This window comes from Hippocampus bargibanti, linkage group LG20, assembly GCF_051943395.1.
Source record: "Hippocampus bargibanti isolate YZ-2025 linkage group LG20, ASM5194339v1, whole genome shotgun sequence".
NCBI classification, from domain to species: Eukaryota; Metazoa; Chordata; class Actinopteri; order Syngnathiformes; family Syngnathidae; genus Hippocampus; species Hippocampus bargibanti.
Genome location: NC_142753.1, coordinates 11491541 through 11511407, shown reverse-complemented (window position 1 = coordinate 11511407; position 19867 = coordinate 11491541). Strand labels below are relative to the sequence as shown.

The 19867-nt window shown below is 41.7% G+C and overlaps 2 protein-coding genes across 3 annotated transcripts in view; one reads left to right on the top strand and one right to left on the bottom strand.

Annotated features, from left to right (window-relative positions):
• The window catches only part of triqk (triple QxxK/R motif containing), an 84086-nt gene that overhangs the window by 62530 nt on the left and 1689 nt on the right, over positions 1 to 19867 (bottom strand). Inside the window, exon 2 of one of the 2 annotated variants that reach the window (XM_089023839.1) lies at positions 6324 to 6390. The exons of the other annotated variant lie outside the window; for it this stretch is intronic. The gene's annotated coding sequence lies outside the window, so the exon portion shown is untranslated. The remainder of the gene's footprint in view (positions 1 to 6323; positions 6391 to 19867) is intronic. 2 annotated transcript variants of the gene reach the window in all.
• On the top strand, positions 13921 to 19466 carry trib1 (tribbles pseudokinase 1). The gene is made up of 3 exons (XM_089023916.1): positions 13921 to 14481; positions 15767 to 16059; positions 18371 to 19466. The coding sequence occupies exons 1-3, from the start codon at positions 14110 to 14112 to the stop codon at positions 18819 to 18821; spliced, it is 1116 nt and encodes a 371-aa protein (XP_088880042.1). The 5' UTR covers positions 13921 to 14109; the 3' UTR covers positions 18822 to 19466.

The window sequence follows — 19867 nt, the reverse complement described above, 5'->3', positions numbered from 1 at the left end:
CGCTAGGACGTGCGCACAAAATTGTTTTTTTTTGGACAAAAGTGTGCTTTGGTGTGGAATGGCCACATGCTAATTTCCCAAGAAGAATACATGTCATTTATTTTTGAAAAAAAGAGCTTAAATTATAAGGGTCTGGAGTTATCTGAGTTTGAAATGAGGGCGGCTGACCAAAATCCAATGCAATACATCCTTATTGGTTGATATAGCACTTTAACAACAGCTGAAACTGGAACAAAGCGCTAACAAGGAAAAAAGGGTATTGCTGCCCCCTTGTGGAAAGGAAAACAAAAACATTGCCAAAAGCCATGGCCAGCGCTTTATTGGCACCCAAACAAGACAAAAACAAAACCTGAACAAAATGGGGAATGGCGCTCTATGTCATATTATCAATTCGGCAATAAATTGGAGAAGGGCAGTGAATGAGTTAATAGGGTTTGCGTGTTTGGGAATTCCTTAAGAAATGCTGGTTCGGGTGCAGGGGGATTTTAGTCGGTGTCACTCCTTGATTTAGGCATGGGCGACCTGGGGTCTTTGCTCTGGGGGTCTTTGCGCTGGGGGTCTCCCCCGTGCGACTTGGACTCCAGCACTTGATGCACTTTCATGATTGATGATGGAAGTCAACCCGCCCAGGTCCCGAAAGGGCGACGCGACGGGGAATAGAAGGAGTGGCCCGTCTTTTTTTTTTTTTTTACGGCTGCGCTGGGAATCAATTATGCTAACGGTGGCTAATGAATGCACTAGGGGGGGAAGGGAGGGGGGGGGGCTCGCGCTATGGCCGCCGTTTTATTCCCCCTCATTTGCATATTGATGGCGGTGGGATGTGAGGGGGGGTGATGATGGATCGCCGTAGAAACAGACGTCAGTCTTTTAAAATGGCTCCTTTCAAAATGGAAGGGTGCCGGCGTAAAATGTTGAGGTATGCGCATTAAAATGAAAATGAAAATGAAAATATGCATTGCAAAGGTTTGAACGCATCTTATAGGCTAACAAAAAAATAAAATTAAATTGTTTCATGATTTGTTTATATTGATATTTATTTAATTTTTGTTGTTGTGAATTCAAGATGGCGCCGCGAGCGTGGCTGCCTTTACAGCAGCTCCCATATTTTGTTTTAAGAATAACAATAATAATAATACATTTCATTTCTAAGCGCCTTTCAAAACTCTCAAGGTCACTTCTACTCCATTTTCCTTTTCTTTTCCTTTCATAACTTTGCTTCTATGAATTGGGACTTCAATGATTGTATTTCAACAGGAAGTCGGCCATTTTAGTTTGAAGCGGCTATTTTGGAGTGAATTTTCTCAAGGACTATATTTCAACAGGAAGTCAGCCATTTTAGTTTGAATCAGCCATTTTGGGGTGAATTTTTTCAAGAACTGTATTGCAACAGGAAGTCAGCCATTTTAGTTTTAAAGCAGCCATTTTGGAGTGAATTTTCTCAAGGACTGTATTTCAACAGGAAGTCGGCCATTTTAGTTTGAATCAGCCATTTTGAGGTGAATTTTTTCAAGAACTGTATTGCAACAGGAAGTCAGCCATTTTAGTTTTAAAGCAGCCATTTTGGAGTGAATTTTCTCAAGGACTGTATTTCAACAGGAAGTCGGCCATTTTAGTTTGAATCAGCCATTTTGGGGTGAATTCTAAGATTGGTAAATTAGAAAAAAATGCCCCTGACACCAGTTTCAGTTTCAGAACCCGCAATGTAAATGGCATGTCAATCATAATAAAACGCATGAAAAAGTCTCAAATTCCCATGCTCAGAATTGAAGGTAAATATTTGGCTTAGAAGTTGCCAATTTTTGGAGTGAATTTCATGGCTTGTGCACATTTGCATCCCTTGCTGCCTGATAATAAAAGCGCTACGTTAGCTTCTCGCGCTAGCCGCAGGAGAGTGCAGCAGGTAGTGTTTCCGAGTCGTCCGAGGCTAATTAGTCTGACATTTTGCCACACGGCTCCTGAGGGAGGCCGAGAGGCGGGAAGCCCAATAAGCACGACGATGACGGCGGCGGTGGACACTAATGAGTGCGGACCCCCACCTGGTTGTCCGACCCCCTCCACCCACCCCGGGACACTGAGCTCTGTCAGCCGCTCAATAAAAGCGATGGAGCGTGTCAGCGGTGTCTTGGCTGCGGTGACATTGTTCAAGGTGCTTGGAGGTGGAAGTGCCAAAAAAAAGGCTGTCCGTCACCTCAGTGACCATATGAGAAGGTCAAAACATTAGGGACAATGTACGCCTCTTCAATTGTCTGCTAGGCAGAGCCAAAAAAAGTGGAAGACAACTTCGGTTTACGAACCCCTTAGCTTACGAACTTTTCGGTTTACGAACGTTAAATATATGAAAATGTTGCCTTGACATACAAACTTTTTCGGAATACGCATCGAGAAAAGAAAATGGCTGCCGACATTTTTTTGTCCTCTATTCCCCGCCCCCAGTCATCGGTTAAAGCCACGTGATTGGTCAAGAATGCAGCAGTGAGGGGAGGTGGTTTAAACATTAAAGAGACAGGCAGACGACAGTGAGAGTTTCAACTTTGATATTTCAAAGGCAGAGTGTAGACTGCAAGGTTAAAATTCCTATCAGTCATGCTCCACAAAAAACCCGCACAAACCACCTCTACACTTGATGCAAAAAGCTATCAACCCAGCTAAACAGAACACAATTGATGAGGAACAAGGTAAAATTATGGCAGAGAAAGCACCTACAAGGGATCATTCCACAAGATGGTGAAAGAAGAAGGCTACATTCCTCATCAAGTGTTTAATGCTGATGAAAGCGGCCACTCCATTCCATCAAGCTATCAACAACCATCACAAAGGTAAATAAAACGACTTTATTATAAAGTACAGTGTATTTCTTTAATTATAATACCATAGCACATTTATTATACGTAAAATAAGGTATATTTTGTGTGGTTTTAAGGCTTAGAAAAGTAGAAAATCATGTTTTATGGGAACCTGGGAACAAATTATTCTCATTTTAATGGTTTTCTATGGGAAATTAATTTTTGGGATACACACTTTTCGCCTTACACACTGTCTGGGAACCAATTAAGTTCGTAAACCAAGGTATCACTGTATGTGAATTGTTAAATTTCCCATTTTGAGCCAAATATTGACACGCGGTGAAGCGACGCTCGCGCTACAGAAAGCTTCTATTAGTGGAATTTAATGAACAACACGAGTACACAACAAACACACACATAGACACACACAAGCCAGCCTCTTGGGATGTGCGACACACAGCAGCTAGTGTGTGTTGTTTTTACACGCGCAGCCCGCTCCCTCGCTTCAATCTCACGCATGATTACGCTTGATAATTAAGCTTTTTGGACGTATTCCACCAGCCCAGCAGATGCGCCAGCTGGTGACATTCATGCATTCCCAAACACACACACACACACACACACACACTCCGTCATTGCCTCCTGTCATTCATTCATTCATTCTGCCAGGAACGCCGCATCATAAGCGCTTTATTTCGATGACAGTATTTTATTTGCAAACTAAAATCCTTGAAATGATGCAGATTTGTAGCCAAAGACCCCCCTCAACCATCTGCTTCCGATTGGGGGCTTTCGGGTGAATTCCCTTGAAGGTGTTAGCGGCTCACCTTTAGCCACCTACGACTAATTTATGTACCCTGGAAATTTTACCTAGATGACTACTTCATCCAAAACTGGCCAACTTCTGGTGCAATGCGAGCTTGGGAATATTTTACAATACAATACATATTCATTTAGATAGCCCTTCCCAACTGACAAATTTTTGCAAAAACTACATTGTTTTCGGTAACATTAAAAAGCCGTTGACGCCGAGCGTGTTCATATGTGCACAGAAAAATTCATATTTAAAAAATCTCAATACACACACAAATGCATAGCCATTCATTCAAAGAGCCTACATTGTCCAAGTACGTCCTCTGCTGGCTAAAAAGTGAACGACAATCAGGATATGCTTGATTTGTGCTATGACAGTCTGACCACTAGAGAGAGGTGTTACTTAATTCATAATATCATGTTGCTTTTGCCATTTTTTACAGCTGTGTTTAAAATGAACCAGCAGCTTATTAACAACTCCAAATAAACTGTTCTTGAATACTTTTTTCCTCTATTTGTTTCTAACACATACTTGTACAACCAAGGCGGTTGGCAATCTTACAAATGATGTCGTCTGCCTTTACAAAATGGTGACTTTTCTTTCGTTTTTATATAGCGTACGTAAAATAAAATGAAAAAAAAAATAGGTTTTTTTTAAATAATCCGAATTTATTGGTACAGTACGCTCGTTCAAACAAAGAACAAACTATGTCTTTAGCTGCATTATGAATTCTAAAATTTAAAAATGACTTGTTGTAATTATATGTTACGCTACTTAACAAAAGTAATTTCTCAGGGATTATTGTGCAATCATACAATATCACAACAAATCTATTTGCTGTCAACATTTAGCTTTTTCCCCTCGAAGGGAAAAGCCGAAAGGAAAAGAAGAAGTCTTACTTATATAAATGTTTCTTGAGATTAAAAAAAATCAGTAGCTATATATGAAAATGTAGCTCACGGTTTATCAATTAGGTAAAACAGAATAACAGTTCACAGGTACGTAAACTTCGAGTCAAATTACAGTGCATAATTAACAATAATTTGGTCAACGATATTAAAAAGGTAAATTGATAAAGATAACTTACCAATGCAATCTTGGAGACAGGAAACATTTCTTTTGTTAATCTGAGAAGTGATCGTCAACATTGGCACGCAGGCTGGGTAGTCTGTCTGAGCGTCATTTTTCCGACTATCGGCATTGAGTGCTTCGGTTGCTTTTTGAGTCTGAAAACATGTCTCCTTTGCACCTGTGGTCATCTCCATTTTCTTTTTATTAACAATTTTAATCTATTTTGGAATCGTCATTCTTTTTTTTTTTTTTTTTGCCATTGAAACTTTTTAGGCAGCTCAACGCTAACAACAAGCAAGAACAACCTGCTGCTTGTTGTTTACAAATCAATCAGTGGAGGCCTTGCTTCTTCTTCTTCTTCTACTACTACTACTACTACTACTACTACTACTAAAAACCACCGCAAATGAAAACTCACTACACCATCGAGTGGCCATTACCAGAAGTTCTCACCGAGGCGTGCCCACCAAATTTGAACGTCTTATTTTCTGCCGTCTAAGCTCCGCCCCATTCTACGTCATCTGCCCTTGATGCAATATTACCCCTTTTTCTTAATAAGAATAAGAATAAGAATAAGAATAAGAATAAGAATAAGAATAAGAATAAGAATAAGAATAAGAATAATACATTTAATTTCTAAGCGCCTTTCAAAACTCTCAAGGACACTTTACAGACACAAGATTTATTTGTGAGCGTGAGCAGTGGCAGCCATTCACGCCAGCGTTCACTCTACCTGGAAGTAACATATATAACATATATAAATAAATACATAAAAAAATAAATACATAAATTTAAATAAATACATAAAAATAAATACATATGTAAAAAGACATATATACATAGACAAACAAACAAACAAAGCATAAATGTTTGCAATCGATTAAAGAAGTCCTTCCGTATTATTTTGAGGCATCTGGACTCCAATGTAGCGCCCAGAAAATGCACAAGATGGCGCCCAAGCTCCGTTGGAAATGGGCTGATTTGTCTGCTGGGAATTTGTGTCAACTAGTATCAAATAGTAGTCTTGGTGCAACACACGATTCACCATGGTGTTATTTATGTGTTTTCCTTCTAATTTCGCCATCAACACAAAGTTTTCAGACCAAACAAAGTACCCAAAATGCATTGTGTCTCGCTTTGTCGGTCAGGGGCGTTCCTTCAGTGACGTAACGTGAGAACTCGTCACCAACTCAAAAACAAGACTTCTGGAATATTCAGCGCAAGTCTTAAAAGGTAAAATATAGTTATATGCGGTGGAATCTTATTAAAATACGCTCAGTAGAAGTCATTTGAAGTGATTTTACAAATTATGGACACAACTTGTCGGGAGGTGTCCTTTAATCGAGGACATGTGACCTTTCAAAGTCTTCAAAGTGACTTCCCGACAATACACTCCTCGCAAGTTCTCAACATAATTGACTACGTGTGCCTGTGACTAAAATACTTGCAGTTCGGATTCCCTAAAACATTCCGGCTGTCATCTGCGACTGTACACACCTTTTTATTTTTTGCATGAAAACAACTGCATGTGTGTACGTGTACGTATACGTGTATGTGTACGTATAGTTTTTTTTCTGAGTAAGTGTGTGTGTGGCCGTTCTGACTGGCTGGCTGTTATAAAAATTGAGGGACAACATTGCTGGAGCGTGACTCACCCACTGACTCATTGGCGGCGCTGTTATTGGATGGCTGCGTGCGCTTCTCACACTTTGAGTGGCGAGTCTAAGGATAAGAAAAGTATAATAACAGCACACTTTTCACTAGAACTACTTTGCAAGCTTCAACACAAACTTCTTTTAGATGGCGATACATGGCATATTTATTATACATAAAATAAGCTATATTGTGTGTAGTTTTAAGGCTTATTTGGTTGAAGGTTGTGTTTTATTGGGACCTAGGAGCGGATTGTTCTCATTTTGGTGGTTTCCTGTGGGAAATTGATGTTTGGGATACACACTGTTCGCCTTGCACACTCTTTCTGGGAACCAATTGGGTTCGTAGTGTTTTTGTATTCTTGCCTTAAACTGCCGTTGTTATCAATTTTGCTCATATGCTACCTAGTTAGCTATTTGCTATCTATTAGCTATCTGGCTAGCTGGATAGGTATATCGCTAGCTATCTCGCTAGCTATCCATTAGCTGTCTGGCTATCCAGCTCGCTGTCTGGCTAGCTATCTATTAGCTAGCTAGCTTTCTATCTATTTGAGTTGCTTCCGGGTTGAATGAGCGCTGGCGCGTGTGGCTGCCTGCCGCTGCTTACTCGCAGAAAAACATCTAACAGTGACTGTTAAGTGACCTTGAGACGAACGAACGAGGTGTGCGTTTGTGTGACTTAGCTATCCCAGTATCATTACGCTAAGTCGACAATTGCTACCATCCATTGACAACTAGCGAAGAGCTACAGGACGATGGGGTCACGGCAGGTTGCCGAGTTCGTCTTGGTCAACCTCAACTATGTTGACAGGGAAACGCTTCCTGGTAGACAAGTGCATCGGTTATCTATGGGCTGGCGACCTTCGTCAACTCCATAAAAAAAACATGTTTGAACCTTGACCTGCCTGCTGCGCACTGCAACTTATTGTTATTGATATGCAACAATTATACACCAAAGACCATTTCTTTCTGTCAGAGATGTTCGATCGGACACTGTGGACAAAGACTCGAACCCAGAAAGATTGTCTTTTTACTGCCGGCAGGAGACAGAGCTATTCATGACAGACGCCTGAATTCTGCAGCCCTCTGTCAAGCTATATACTGAGAGTATATGCAAATTAAAGTGATACATTAGTAAAACATGGTTTTCTTGATTAGATTACCACACCCCTGGAACGTTCTAAGCGCAAACAGCTGTAAGCAATAAAACATTGTCTTTTCCATGAACTGATACATTTGTAACCTGCCTAATGAGCTCTTCCTGTGAAGGGGTTTCAAGTCATAAACTGCTTCGGTGATAAAGGAGTTTCCTAAATTCTGTCCAAGGCCAGATCTCCTAGATGAAGATGACAGTTTAACAAGCTGTGTCTGTTGACCTCAGATTGACCCCTAGGTTGTCTGTGCTTCAATTGTGTATTCCAGTCACACATGTTGACTAAGCATGAAATTTTTCAATATGATAACTTCTTATTCTCCATCACTTACAAGTAAAAAAAAACATTCAAAGGAAAATGCCCCGTTTTTATGTCTTCCATGTTGTTACACAACAGAAAAACAGAAATCAGAATCAGAATCAGAATACCTTTATTCGTCCCGCAAGAAATGCAATCAACGGGTACGTCGGGGGGGGTAAGAGTCCCCACTGGGATTAAAAAACAAGAACACACGCACACGCATGGGACATCCTGGGAACGGTCATCAGAGGACTAAGAAGGTCTATCCCTTGAGGATTTAGTCGTCCTCGGTGGAATGCGGCCTCTCGGCTCTCATGGTTGAGCTACCCCGACACGTACACACACACGCGCGCGCGCACACACACACACACACACACACACACACACACACACACACACACACACACACACACACACACACACACACACACACACACACACACACACACACACACACACACACACACACACACACACACACACACACACACACACACACACACACTGTCCCAGCCTTGCTCTCTTACACATGACTGAGAAGTGACAGAAGGCATCCAGGAATAGGTCGCTTGATCACGCAATATTTCGAGGATCCCACCGGGGGAATGTGACACGATAGGCAGTAAAATGATCGGTCGCAGGATAGGTTTTGTTCACAAGCAAGACGCCGGAAACCGGCATCACTTTGAGCTAGCTTATCAACAAACAAACAAAAATAATAGACTCGAGCTACGTTTTGGTGTGCGTCACCATCGCATGTCTATTTTTTTTTTCTTTTGGAAAGTTTGTTGCCGTGGCGACAGAGGGTAATTAACCATGGCCAATTGCGCAACTGGCCTGGAGCGGATGCAAAGATTGCTTCATCCGTATACATCCGTGTCCTCGCTTCATTCACAAGTATTGGAGAAGCGGTAACATGTTCTCGCAGATATTTTGCAGAGAAGTTCAGCTCAAGTTGAGAGTCCTTCATTGAGCGAGTGGCAAGTAGCTCACCAAAACATATAAATAGAAATATAAATAGACTTTTTTTTTTTAGTATAAGTACAAGTACAGTACATTGATACAGGAGGACTTCTTTAATCGATTGCAAGCATTTATGCTTTGCTCTTCAGAACTATTTGAATCATTTTCATAACTGGATGAGTCACAAGAAAGCATCTTCTCCCAATCTGAAGCCATTGTTTTGATTCTGGAGCAAGTCTTGGCGTGACGTCACGAACAAGGGGGCGGGACCTTCTGAAACTCGTCATTTTGAAGTAGTTTTGGGACACTTTAACTCGTTTTTATTGGTATTTTGCATTTGACTAAATGGGTATTTTAGATGCTATAAAATGTTTTTTTGATGTCAGTTAGGAAAGAAAAAAAATGGTGTCGGTTGTCCTTTAGGGGCCCCTTAAAGGACAACCGACACCATTTGTTGTTGTCTCTAACAAGGACAATGTAACGGAAGAGGACAAGCAAAGGTTGTTTTTTGTTTTTTTGTTTTTGAGAGGGGCTGGAGAAGAAAATCTAAAGTTAATAGGAGGGGCCCCCACAATTGTCTGCAGGGGGATTTCCTGTGGAATGAATTTCATGTGGAAATGCTTCTGCTTCTGCTTCAGCTGCGCTTATGCCGTCCGTGTCTGTTATGAAAAGAAACTCCATTGGTCCGTGGACTGACATGTGGTCTTCGCTTGTCTCGCTCCTTAATCCGCCATGTTTTGCTTTATTTCGAGGGGGGAGTGTGGTGGGGGCGGGGGGGGGGGGTGTTTTCCAGCTACAAAGCCCCCACCTCAATGCATGTGCGCTGCCTCGACTCTAAGCTACTGGAAATGAAAACCTTGCTCCGATCTGGATCATTTGGGGAACATTTTTTTTGTGGCGTAACGTGACCCTAATGTAGTTTCACGAGCCTGCGGGGATGGAAAAAAATCATGTAGTGGGGGGATTTCACAATTGAATCACTGCTCATTATTCAATCAAAAATCATTATTGGCAAGAAGGATTGACAAAAGACAAAAAAAAAATAATCAGAGGTGACATGTATAAACTGCCCCGTCTCAGCACAATGGGGGACAGAGCTTTCAGCTGCTCTACCCCCAAACTCTGGAACTCATTTCCTCCCAACATTCGTAACATCGTATTTTATTTATAGTATTATATTTGTAATTGCATTTTATTTATTATAGTATCTATGCTTGTCTGTGACTGTAAAGTATCCTTGAGAGCTTTGAAAGGCGCTTAAAATAAAATGTATTATTATTATTATTATAATATAAATTGAATACTGATGTACTCAGTCCCTTGTTGCTAGGCAGAATTCACAGTCAAACGACACTCATATCAACTTTATATGCTATGCCGCGCTGGCTTTGCAAGCTCTTGTTACATTATCAGGACGCGAGTTGCTCAATTTGGCCGATGAAACAGAAAATTGTGCAAGTGCGTCAGATGAAAGAGGGCAAAACGAGGGGGAAAAAAAACAACATTTTGCACAGCTCAACTTGCCTTTCCGCTTTCTTAGAACACTGCTATTTGCTTTGGGCAAAAAGAGGCCGACGCGTTGCGTAATGGTGGAGATCCTTCACAAACACACACAGGGACACATGGACACAGGGAAACATCTGCATTGAACAGTGCTTGGAACAACAGGCTAAAGTACAGACGCGCCCCAACTTCCGAACGGGATACGTTTCGAATGGTCGTTTGTCAGGTGAATTTGTTCGTAAGTTGATTCGGTGCTATATTTTGGATGGAATGTATATTTAAAGGAAAACTTCATGTCCATCTATTCTATTCATTTCCGATGTCAATATGTTTCCATTTTGCTGGTCTTCAGTTAGGCCTTCAATTCTCAACCGGATTTGAGGAATTAAGATACGAGCGCTGTATGGTGGTCAATTCACAAGTGTGTTAGCTTGCAGGCTATTTCCTGGTTCATATATGCGGAATGACAATATCCAGCATTTCCTATTAAAGGACAACCGACACCATGTTTTTGTTTCCCAATCAGAAAAACGTTTTATAGCATCTAAAATAGCCAAAACACACAGGCTGATATTTTTTGTCAAATGCAAAACAACAATAAAAATGACTTCTTAAAGTGTCCCAAAACTACTTCAAAATGACCCCGGAGATGGCGAGTTTCAGAAGGTCCCGCCCCCTTGTTCGTGGTGTCACGCCAACACGTCTTTTTCCTTGCTGGAGAATCAAAACAATGGCTTCAGATTGGGAGAAGATGCTTTCTTGTTACTCATCCAGTTATGAATATGATTCAAATAGTTCTGAAGAGGAAAGCATACATGTTTGCAATCGATTAAAGAATTTATTCCGTGCCATTTTGAGGCAATAGGGGGGGGGGGAATGTCGCACCAAAAAAGAGGCAGAAAATGGCAACACAGCTCCGTGTAAGGAATTGATCAGCCCGTTTCCACAAGCTGATTAATTCCTTACATGGAGCTTGGTCGCCCTCTTCTGCCTCTTTTTGGTGCAACACGAGGTTTTCAGACCAAGCAAGTACAGCAAAATGCATTGACGTGATGGAAGGACTTCTACAATGTGTCCTTTTTTCGGTCAGGGGCGTTCCTTCAGTGACGTAACGTGAGGACTCGTCACCAACTCAAAAACAAGACTTCCGGAAATATTCAGCGCGAGTCTTAAAACGTAAACTATAGCTATATGACGGGGAATATTTATAAAATATGCTCAGTAGGAGTCATCTGAAGTGATTTTACAAATGATGGACACAACTTGTCCGGAGGCGTCGGTTGTCCTTTGAGCTATCATGAGATTTTCCTCGCATATGAAAAGAGGCTTTACCCGTCCCACCTCCCCACGAAATGGCACCATGTCCCCGTTAAAAGACCGGCAGCGCTCGTCAGAAAACGCTCTGGCTGCGCAGGAAGCGCACACGTGAACGAGTCCAGATGTCTGATACAAGATCCTGTCCTTACCCGAAGGACATCCCGCTTGCCGCATTTTCCTCTTCATTCATCATCCCAGCTCGTACTCTGCGGATGTTTACATTAGCCCGTGATTGATGGGAGGTCGGCTATAAAAGAACCGCGGCGAGACGCCACGTCTTCCAAGACTGCATCAGATGGGACGGGAGAGGCTCGTCCAAAGAAACTTCACGGTTGGCTCGAACCTCAGTCGTCCGTACGAATAAAGATTGGGCTAAGCTGCCACGTTTATGACCTCATGATGCACGGCCAACCACATTTTTGCGCTACGATGAGATCACGGTCTCGTATGGGACTGCATTCCACACCTTATATAGATCCGAGGAGCCAGATGACACTTTCGTCTGTTTCGGTTTTTCCAAAACGTATTGTGAGGAAAGCAGTGGCGGGCCGTGCGTGTCACTACTAGGCCTTCAGTAGTGCTATGTCTGAATCAATCCGCAGCCGCCACGGTAATAAAATAAGTATGGTGTGATTTACAACACATCCTGTACTGTACTAGAGGGTACAGTTAATTTGTGAAGAAAGACATGTAAAATGATAAATAATAAAATAGCTGATTGAAGCTAATAGCTAGAATATAGCTAGCGAATAGATAGCTACTAGCTATCTGGCTGAAATGTGATTAGTTAAATGGTTAAACACGAAAACACACATGCGGCCTCCTCGTAGGAGGGAAAAACATTGCCAAAGGTCTGACCACCGCTTTACCGGTCCCCACTGCAATCAAAACCAAAACCCGAACAAATTCTGGAATGGCGCTCCACTTGATTTTTTCAATCCCCGAATAAATCCGTGAATGAGTTCATGTAAGATAACGTTCATAGGTTTAAAAAAGATGTATTTATGAACGCAAGAATCGGAATACCTTTACACTGTTCAAATTGTACTTTTTCTTGTTTTAGCTTCTGACTGAATATATTTCATATTTTTGAATGTTTGAATTTTTCAGTGTGTACAGAGTCAAGACTTTTGGGTACGAAAATTAATATGACATTCTATGACGTTTTGAAATGAGGCATTTTGCCAAAGATTGATCTGAAAGTTGACAATGAGACTCGATTTCTCCTGTGGATGGTCAGCGTCAGGTCTTGAATGGCAAGTTGCTTCCGCTTGACTGTATGAGCAGTCACAACAAAAGAGGAAGTGGAAGACGAATGTCCACCTACGCACTCAAACACAATGGGAAGTGTGTCTTCGCCGCGTTTTTTTTGCCGACGTAATTTCACAGGCTTTGTTTTAATTTATTTATTTATGTGTGTATTTATGCATGTGTGTATTTATGTATGGATGTATTTATGACTTTATATATTTATGTATGTATTTACTTATTTGTTTATTTATTTATAATGTATTTATTGTTTATGTATTTATTTATTCATTTTTGTTATTATGTATTTATGACTTTATATATTTATGTATGTATTTACTTATTTGTTTATTTATTTATAATGTATTTATTGTTTATGTATTTATTTATTCATTTTTGTTATGTATTTATGACTTTATATATTTATGTATGTATTTACGTATTTGTTTATTTATTTATAATGTATTTATTGTTTATGTATGTATTTATTTTTGTTATTATGTATTTATGTATGTATTTATTTTTGTTATTATTTATGTATTTATTTACTTTTATTTATTTATATAGGAATCCTATGTGTAGAAAGTGGAGAAGAAAAATGTGTCCGGTTGTTGGTTGCAATTTTACGACACGTTTTTTTTTTTTGCTTGACAAATGCAGGCCAAAATTTGCCACCGTTCTCGTGAAAGCGACTCCAAGAAAGGAGAAAAGCCTTACTCGCATCAATCTTTCCAGGAAAATCTCTTCAAATAGTCCACGTGGTTGTGAAGTGCGAACAACTTGTCATTTGTTGTCATTTGTTCAGCTGTTGTTGGTACGGGGCGAAAATAGAAGAATGACGAGAGACTCTCCAGGTGCGAAACAGGCTGGGCCCATTCCGCTGGCGACGAAACCACACAAGAATGTTTTTGTTTGCAAATGGGCAGATTGGCCACAAACCGGAATGTCAACAATGACACTTGTCACCCACATTGAATGTTCCACCTTGTGATAAAGTTTTCCTTGACGAATTATGAGACGATTTTCAAAAGTAGGAGCGGAAAGTCTTACAGCGAGAGAGAGAGAAAGAGAGAGTGAGGGGGGCGGTGCTTGTGAATGGAACGGACGAGGTGAGGGTTTGATTTCAGCGTTCAAGTTCATCGTCACTCACTCGCCGCCTCTCCTTCCGCCTGCGAGCCACCTTTTTCCCTTTTCATTCTTTCTTTTTTTCCTTTCTTTCTCTTCCCTTGTTTTATCCGCCTCACAATCGTCCCTCCGCGGCAACCCCAACAACGTCCTCCTCACCAAATCGGGATTAGCGTCGGATGCTAAAATGGAGTCCGGGACGCCCCTGTGGTTATAAGCGAGCTTCCCCCTCCGGCCCAGCCGGGATGAGCGTCCCGCGGAGCGGCCCCGCCGGGCCGGCCTTACGCCCGGCTTCGCGCCGGGCCACCTCGGCTCACAAGCGGCTGGACTCGGACTCGGAGCCGCCGCAACTTCCGACCAAGCGCGCCTGCAGACTGAGCAGCGAGACCGGGGACGCGCACGGGGGACTCCTCGGCGGCGGCGGCGTCGGCGCCACGACCACCGCCGTCGCCCGACGAGGACCCTCCAGAATCGGGCCTTATCTTCTGGTGCCCGCCGGCGCGCGTTGCCGGGCCGTGCGCGTCGACACCGGCGACGAGCTTCTGTGCAAGGTAAGGCGCGTTCTCGCGCTAGCCATTGTGCAACTCTCTCAGTGGCGAACGGCGGTTGCCCAACTCGCCGTTTTTATTTTTTGTCGACGTTGTCACGCGAACTTCTCACACGTCACGTCGACACGCGGCGCTTCGTTTGAGCACCGATTTCTAATTGTGACACGGCCGGAAGCGCGAGCGTGAGCATTCCCATTGTCCACTTTGGACAGGATGCGCGAGAGCGCGCGCGCCCGTCCGGCCCCGCGGGCCTCGTTGTTCAAGTTGAAGGCTTCACCCAAGCGATGACTCATGTGTCCTCTTGCACACCAAAATAAAATAAAGGACCGAGATGGAAGCAGAATGTAAACACGCCCGTTTTTGCAAAAGCCATGCCAAATCTGCATGCTTGCTCGAATACTCCGGGCGATGACAATTAACCAGCCAGTGACAGCAAAAAAAGACATTTTTTTTTCCTGTTAGCCCCTGTTGGCTACCTTTCAAAACTCTCAAGGTCACTTTACAGTCACAGGATCGTTTTTTTTTTTGCAGGTGAGAAGCGGCAGCCACATGCGTCAGCGTTCACTCAACCCAGAAGTAACTCAAATAGATAGAAAGCTAGCCAGCTAGCTAACAGATAGCCAGCTAGACAGTTAGCTAACTAGCTAGATAGCCATATAGCTAATAAATAGCCAGCTACATAGCTAGCTAGCTTGACAGATAGCTAATAGATAGAAAATGGTTAGCCAATAGATGTAAAGTGACCTTGAGAGTTTTGAAAGGCACTTATAAATCAAATGTATTATTATTATTATTATTATTGTAGTAGTCGTAGTAGTAGTCATAATAGTAGTTGTAGTGGTATCTAGCTAGCTATCTATTAGCTATATAGCTGTCTAGCTATTAGCGATCTATTAGCTATCTGGCTAGCTAGCTTTCTATCAAATCAAAGAAGTGAATACAGTACAGTGATTAGACATTACACCCATTAGAAAGTAGAAAATGATGTTTTATGGGGACCTGGGAACGGATTATTCTCATTTTAATGGTTTCCTATGGGAAATTATTTTTTGGGATACACACTTTTCGCCTTACACACTCTGTCTGGGAACCAATTAAGTTCGTGAGCCAAGGTATCACTGTCTGAAAACTTTAGAAGTGATCCAAAATTAGTATCAGGACTCCCTGTTGTTTTTCAAGTATGGCTCCTGGAGACGACGTCCTGTCTTAGGAGGCCGCGAAATTGGTGTCAAAGAAGTAAAAAGAAATGTCTAATTTTCTCTTCCTCATAACACTTTCCCCTCGCCAGGTGTTCAGCATGGCTGAGTACCAGCAGAAGATCCGTCCATACGGGGTCGTACCCCCCCACCCAAACGTCTCCGCCGTCCAGGAGGTGATCCTCGGGGAGCGCGAGGCCTACCTTTTCCTCCAGAAGGACTTTGGCGACATGCACACGCTGGTGAAAAGCCGACGGCGGCTCGACGAGGGGCAAGCCCGCGGGCTCTTCCGGCAAATGGCGGAAGCGGTGGCGCACTGTCACCGGGCGGGTGTCGTGCTGGGCGACCTCAAGCTACGCAAGTTCGTCTTGGCTGACCAACGCGGGTGAGCTCAAACGTCCCAAATCAAGAATCCAATGACTAAATGCTCAGTTTTGCTAATGCTAATGCTAGCCAAGTGCCACACGGCTGCCCGTCTGCGTGCGCGCGTGTATATTCGGTGAGGTGAAGGGGTACCTCATAAAGTGTCTGAAGAACCTAAACTGTTCAATGACACCGCCTGCTAATGCTAACGCTAGCCAAGCGCGACACCAGCTTCCCAGAAAAGAAACATGGCTGCCTGTTTGCGTGAGGCGCAAATTCTGCTTCTGCAAAAGCAGTTTGTTGCCTCTTGGACTGGATTTAAACGGAGGTCACGCCAGACAAACGTGAACAGACAGCGAGAGACGCGACTCTTCTCGATGTCTGCGAGCCTGCAGAGCGATGATGACTCACACGGTGCGCGCAAAAAGGAAAACGTTACTGTTCGCCGGCTTCAATCAGACAGAAGCAGCCGAGTGAAGAGTTGTGGTGTCGTAACTCGGTCGCAAGTCGGATGTTACCTGTAGATCGCTAGCTAAATCGCCAGACAGCCATATAGCTAATAGCTAGCTGGATAGCCAGACAGCCATATAGCTAATAGCGAGGTAGCTGGATAGTCAGACAGATAGCTAACAGATAGCTAATAGCTAGCGGTGCCATGGGCCTTTTAAGGCTGCGTCTGACGCCACAAAGTCGACAAAGGAGAGAAGGTGACTCATGGCGACGGCGATGGCGGCACTAGAGGCCATCTTGCCCGTAATCTGCCGCCGCCGCCGGCGGGGAACTCGAGCGGCGCTCGTCCTGCTCATTATTCCACAGCAGGACTTTCCGGTTGCTCACACGCGCCGCGCATGTTAGCTTGTCATTTGTTTTTGTTCTTTCAATTGGTCATGTCATCGTCTCGGAATGCCAAATTCCATCACGAACAATGAAATCTGTCCAAATTAATCGACAACTCGTCATCATGCGACATTTAAATTGTACAAAAAAAGTATTTGCTAATTACTGTCACCAGTCATGAAAGCAGACTGATTACATTTGATGTTTAATCAAAAGAAGACATATGCAAATATGTGGATCAGTTTCAAAAGGTGTCTCATGACATCATCACTCACGCTTTATGTTTTTTTTTTTCTTTATTTCTATCAATAAGCTAATTATATTTTGGCAAAAAAAATTCTTTGAGAAAAAAAACTAATAACATTTGAGCCATCTATTCAACAAATCGATTGCATGTAAGAGCAACAGCCCTACTTCCTAGTCACATCAACTTAGTTCCCCCCCCCCAAAAAATACATGTTAAATTTTTCTTCCAAATTTCAAAATGTGAAACCACGAAAATAGCGACTAAAATATGAAAATGCTTCCATCATAGTGCCACATACTAGGCCAAATAGGGCGATCCCTACATGCACAGAACAGCTTCTTGTCATTACCATGGTAACGCTGACCAGTCTATATCATGTATTTATTTATTATAATACATTTTATTTCCAAGCGCCTTTCAAAACTCTCAAGGACAATTTATAGTCACGGAAAGTTAAAGTACATTTATTTTTTTATTCATTTATTTATTTTTTTGTCTATGTATCTATGTATTTGTGTATTTATGTGTTGATGTATTTAGTACTTAATACATTTGTTTATGATTTTATTTATTTAGTAATGTATTTATTTTTGAATGTATTTATTTTTATTTATTATTTATTTATTTGTCCCTTTATCTATGTATTGGTCTATTTATGTGTTCATGTATTTATTTTGCAATTAATTAATTTATTATTTTATTTATTTAGGGATGTATTTACTTTTATTTATTCTTTTATTTATTATGTATCTATTTATTTCTCTGTTTATCTATGTATTTGTATATTTATTGGTATGTTCATGTATTTATTTACATTTATTTAGAATATTTATACAATATATAATTTATTTATAATATTTATTTTTGAATTTATTTATCTATTCTGTTATTTATGATGTACTGTATCTCTTTATTTGTCTGTTTATCCATGTATTTGTATATTCATTGGTATGTTCATGTATTTATTTAGAATTCAATTCATTTGTTTATGGTTTTATTTTTGAATGTATTTATTTAGCATTTATCTTTTTATAATAATAATACATTTCATTTATTATAAAATGTATAATATTGATATAATATCTAATGTATTTATATTTATTATGTATCTATTTATTTGTCTGTTTATCCATGTGTGTGTATATTTATTGAGATGTTCATGTATTTATTGAGGAATGTAATTTTAATGTATTTATTGATTGTTTTATTGATTGATGGATTGATTTTGTGTGTGTGTGTGTCCTGCCAGGAGCCAAGTGCGTCTGGAGAGCCTGGAGGATTGTCGCGTTCTGGAGGACCCTCGGGACGACGCGGTGTGCGACACCCACGGCTGCCCGGCCTACGTCAGCCCCGAGATCCTCAGCGGGGCCGCGCCCTACTCGGGCAAGATGGCCGACATGTGGAGCCTGGGCGTGGTGCTTTACACCATGCTAGCGGGCCGCTACCCTTTCCACGACGCCGACCCGGCCGCGCTGTTCTCCAAGATCCGTCGGGGACACTGTTGCCTCCCCGAGGGACTCTCGCCCGCGGCTCGTTGCCTGGTCCAGAATCTTTTGAGAAAGGAACCGGCAGAGAGACTCACAGCCTGCGAGCTACTATCGCACCCGTGGTTCCGACGACGCCCGACGACGGAAGCTAGCCTGGTTGAGCAGACGGTGCCGTCCTTCCACGTGGAGGACGACGACCAGATTCTATGCTGACCAAAAATGGACCCCACCCGGCCCACTAAATGGCATTGTAGAGCTTATAAATGAAATGTATTATTATTTTTATTAGAGATCAACCTTGAGGGTATTTGTAATGGCGGTAGGTTGCCACAAGGCGGCAGCAAAGCACTTAAAAATCAAAATGACTCCACTTTTGATATGAGGCCCACCAAAAGCACGAGCTAGCATAGTAGCCTAACTAGCACGCTAGCGCAAAGGGATCACAATTATTTGCACTAGCACTTTACGTAAATGGCATTGTGTCATTCAATTCCATTCGAGGCATCGAAAGAAGAAATGTTTAGGAGTGTGGAAGGAAGGCAATTTATGAGGGATAATTATATTCTGTGTACTATTCATAGCTCTAAGAAAATTCAATGACGGAGAATAAAATATCAACCAGATGATATTAAACCACATTAACCACAATATTCTGCCAAATGCCACCAAACAAAAACATGAATCGATTTGATCAAAATGAGATTTTCAGTCAACAACAACAAAAATTGCTAATTCGAGAACCCTATTTTACGGGATGAAAAGGTTCCTTCAGCCGTCATCTGTACTTTTTCGAAGGTGTCGGACGTTTTGCTTCTCATCCAAGATGCTTCTTCAGCGAACTAAACTCTTACTGGTAGTATCGGCCCTATATATATATATATATATATATATAGGGCTGATACTACCAGTAAGACTTTAGTATCGGCCCTATATACTGTGTGTATATATATATATATATATATATATATATATATATATATATATATATATATATATATATATATATATATATATATATATATATATATAGATATATAGATAGATAGATAGATAGGGCCGATACTACCAGTAAGACTTTAGTTCACAGAAGAAGCATCTTAGATAAGAAGCGAAACGTCCGACACCTTCAAAAAAAGTACAGATGACGGCTGAAGAAACCTTTTCATCAATGGACCACTCCTGTACAACTGAGAGCCTACACAGACCTAAATTACGGGGGTTCACTGTACTGTGTCTGTGTACTGTATGGGCATTTTTGG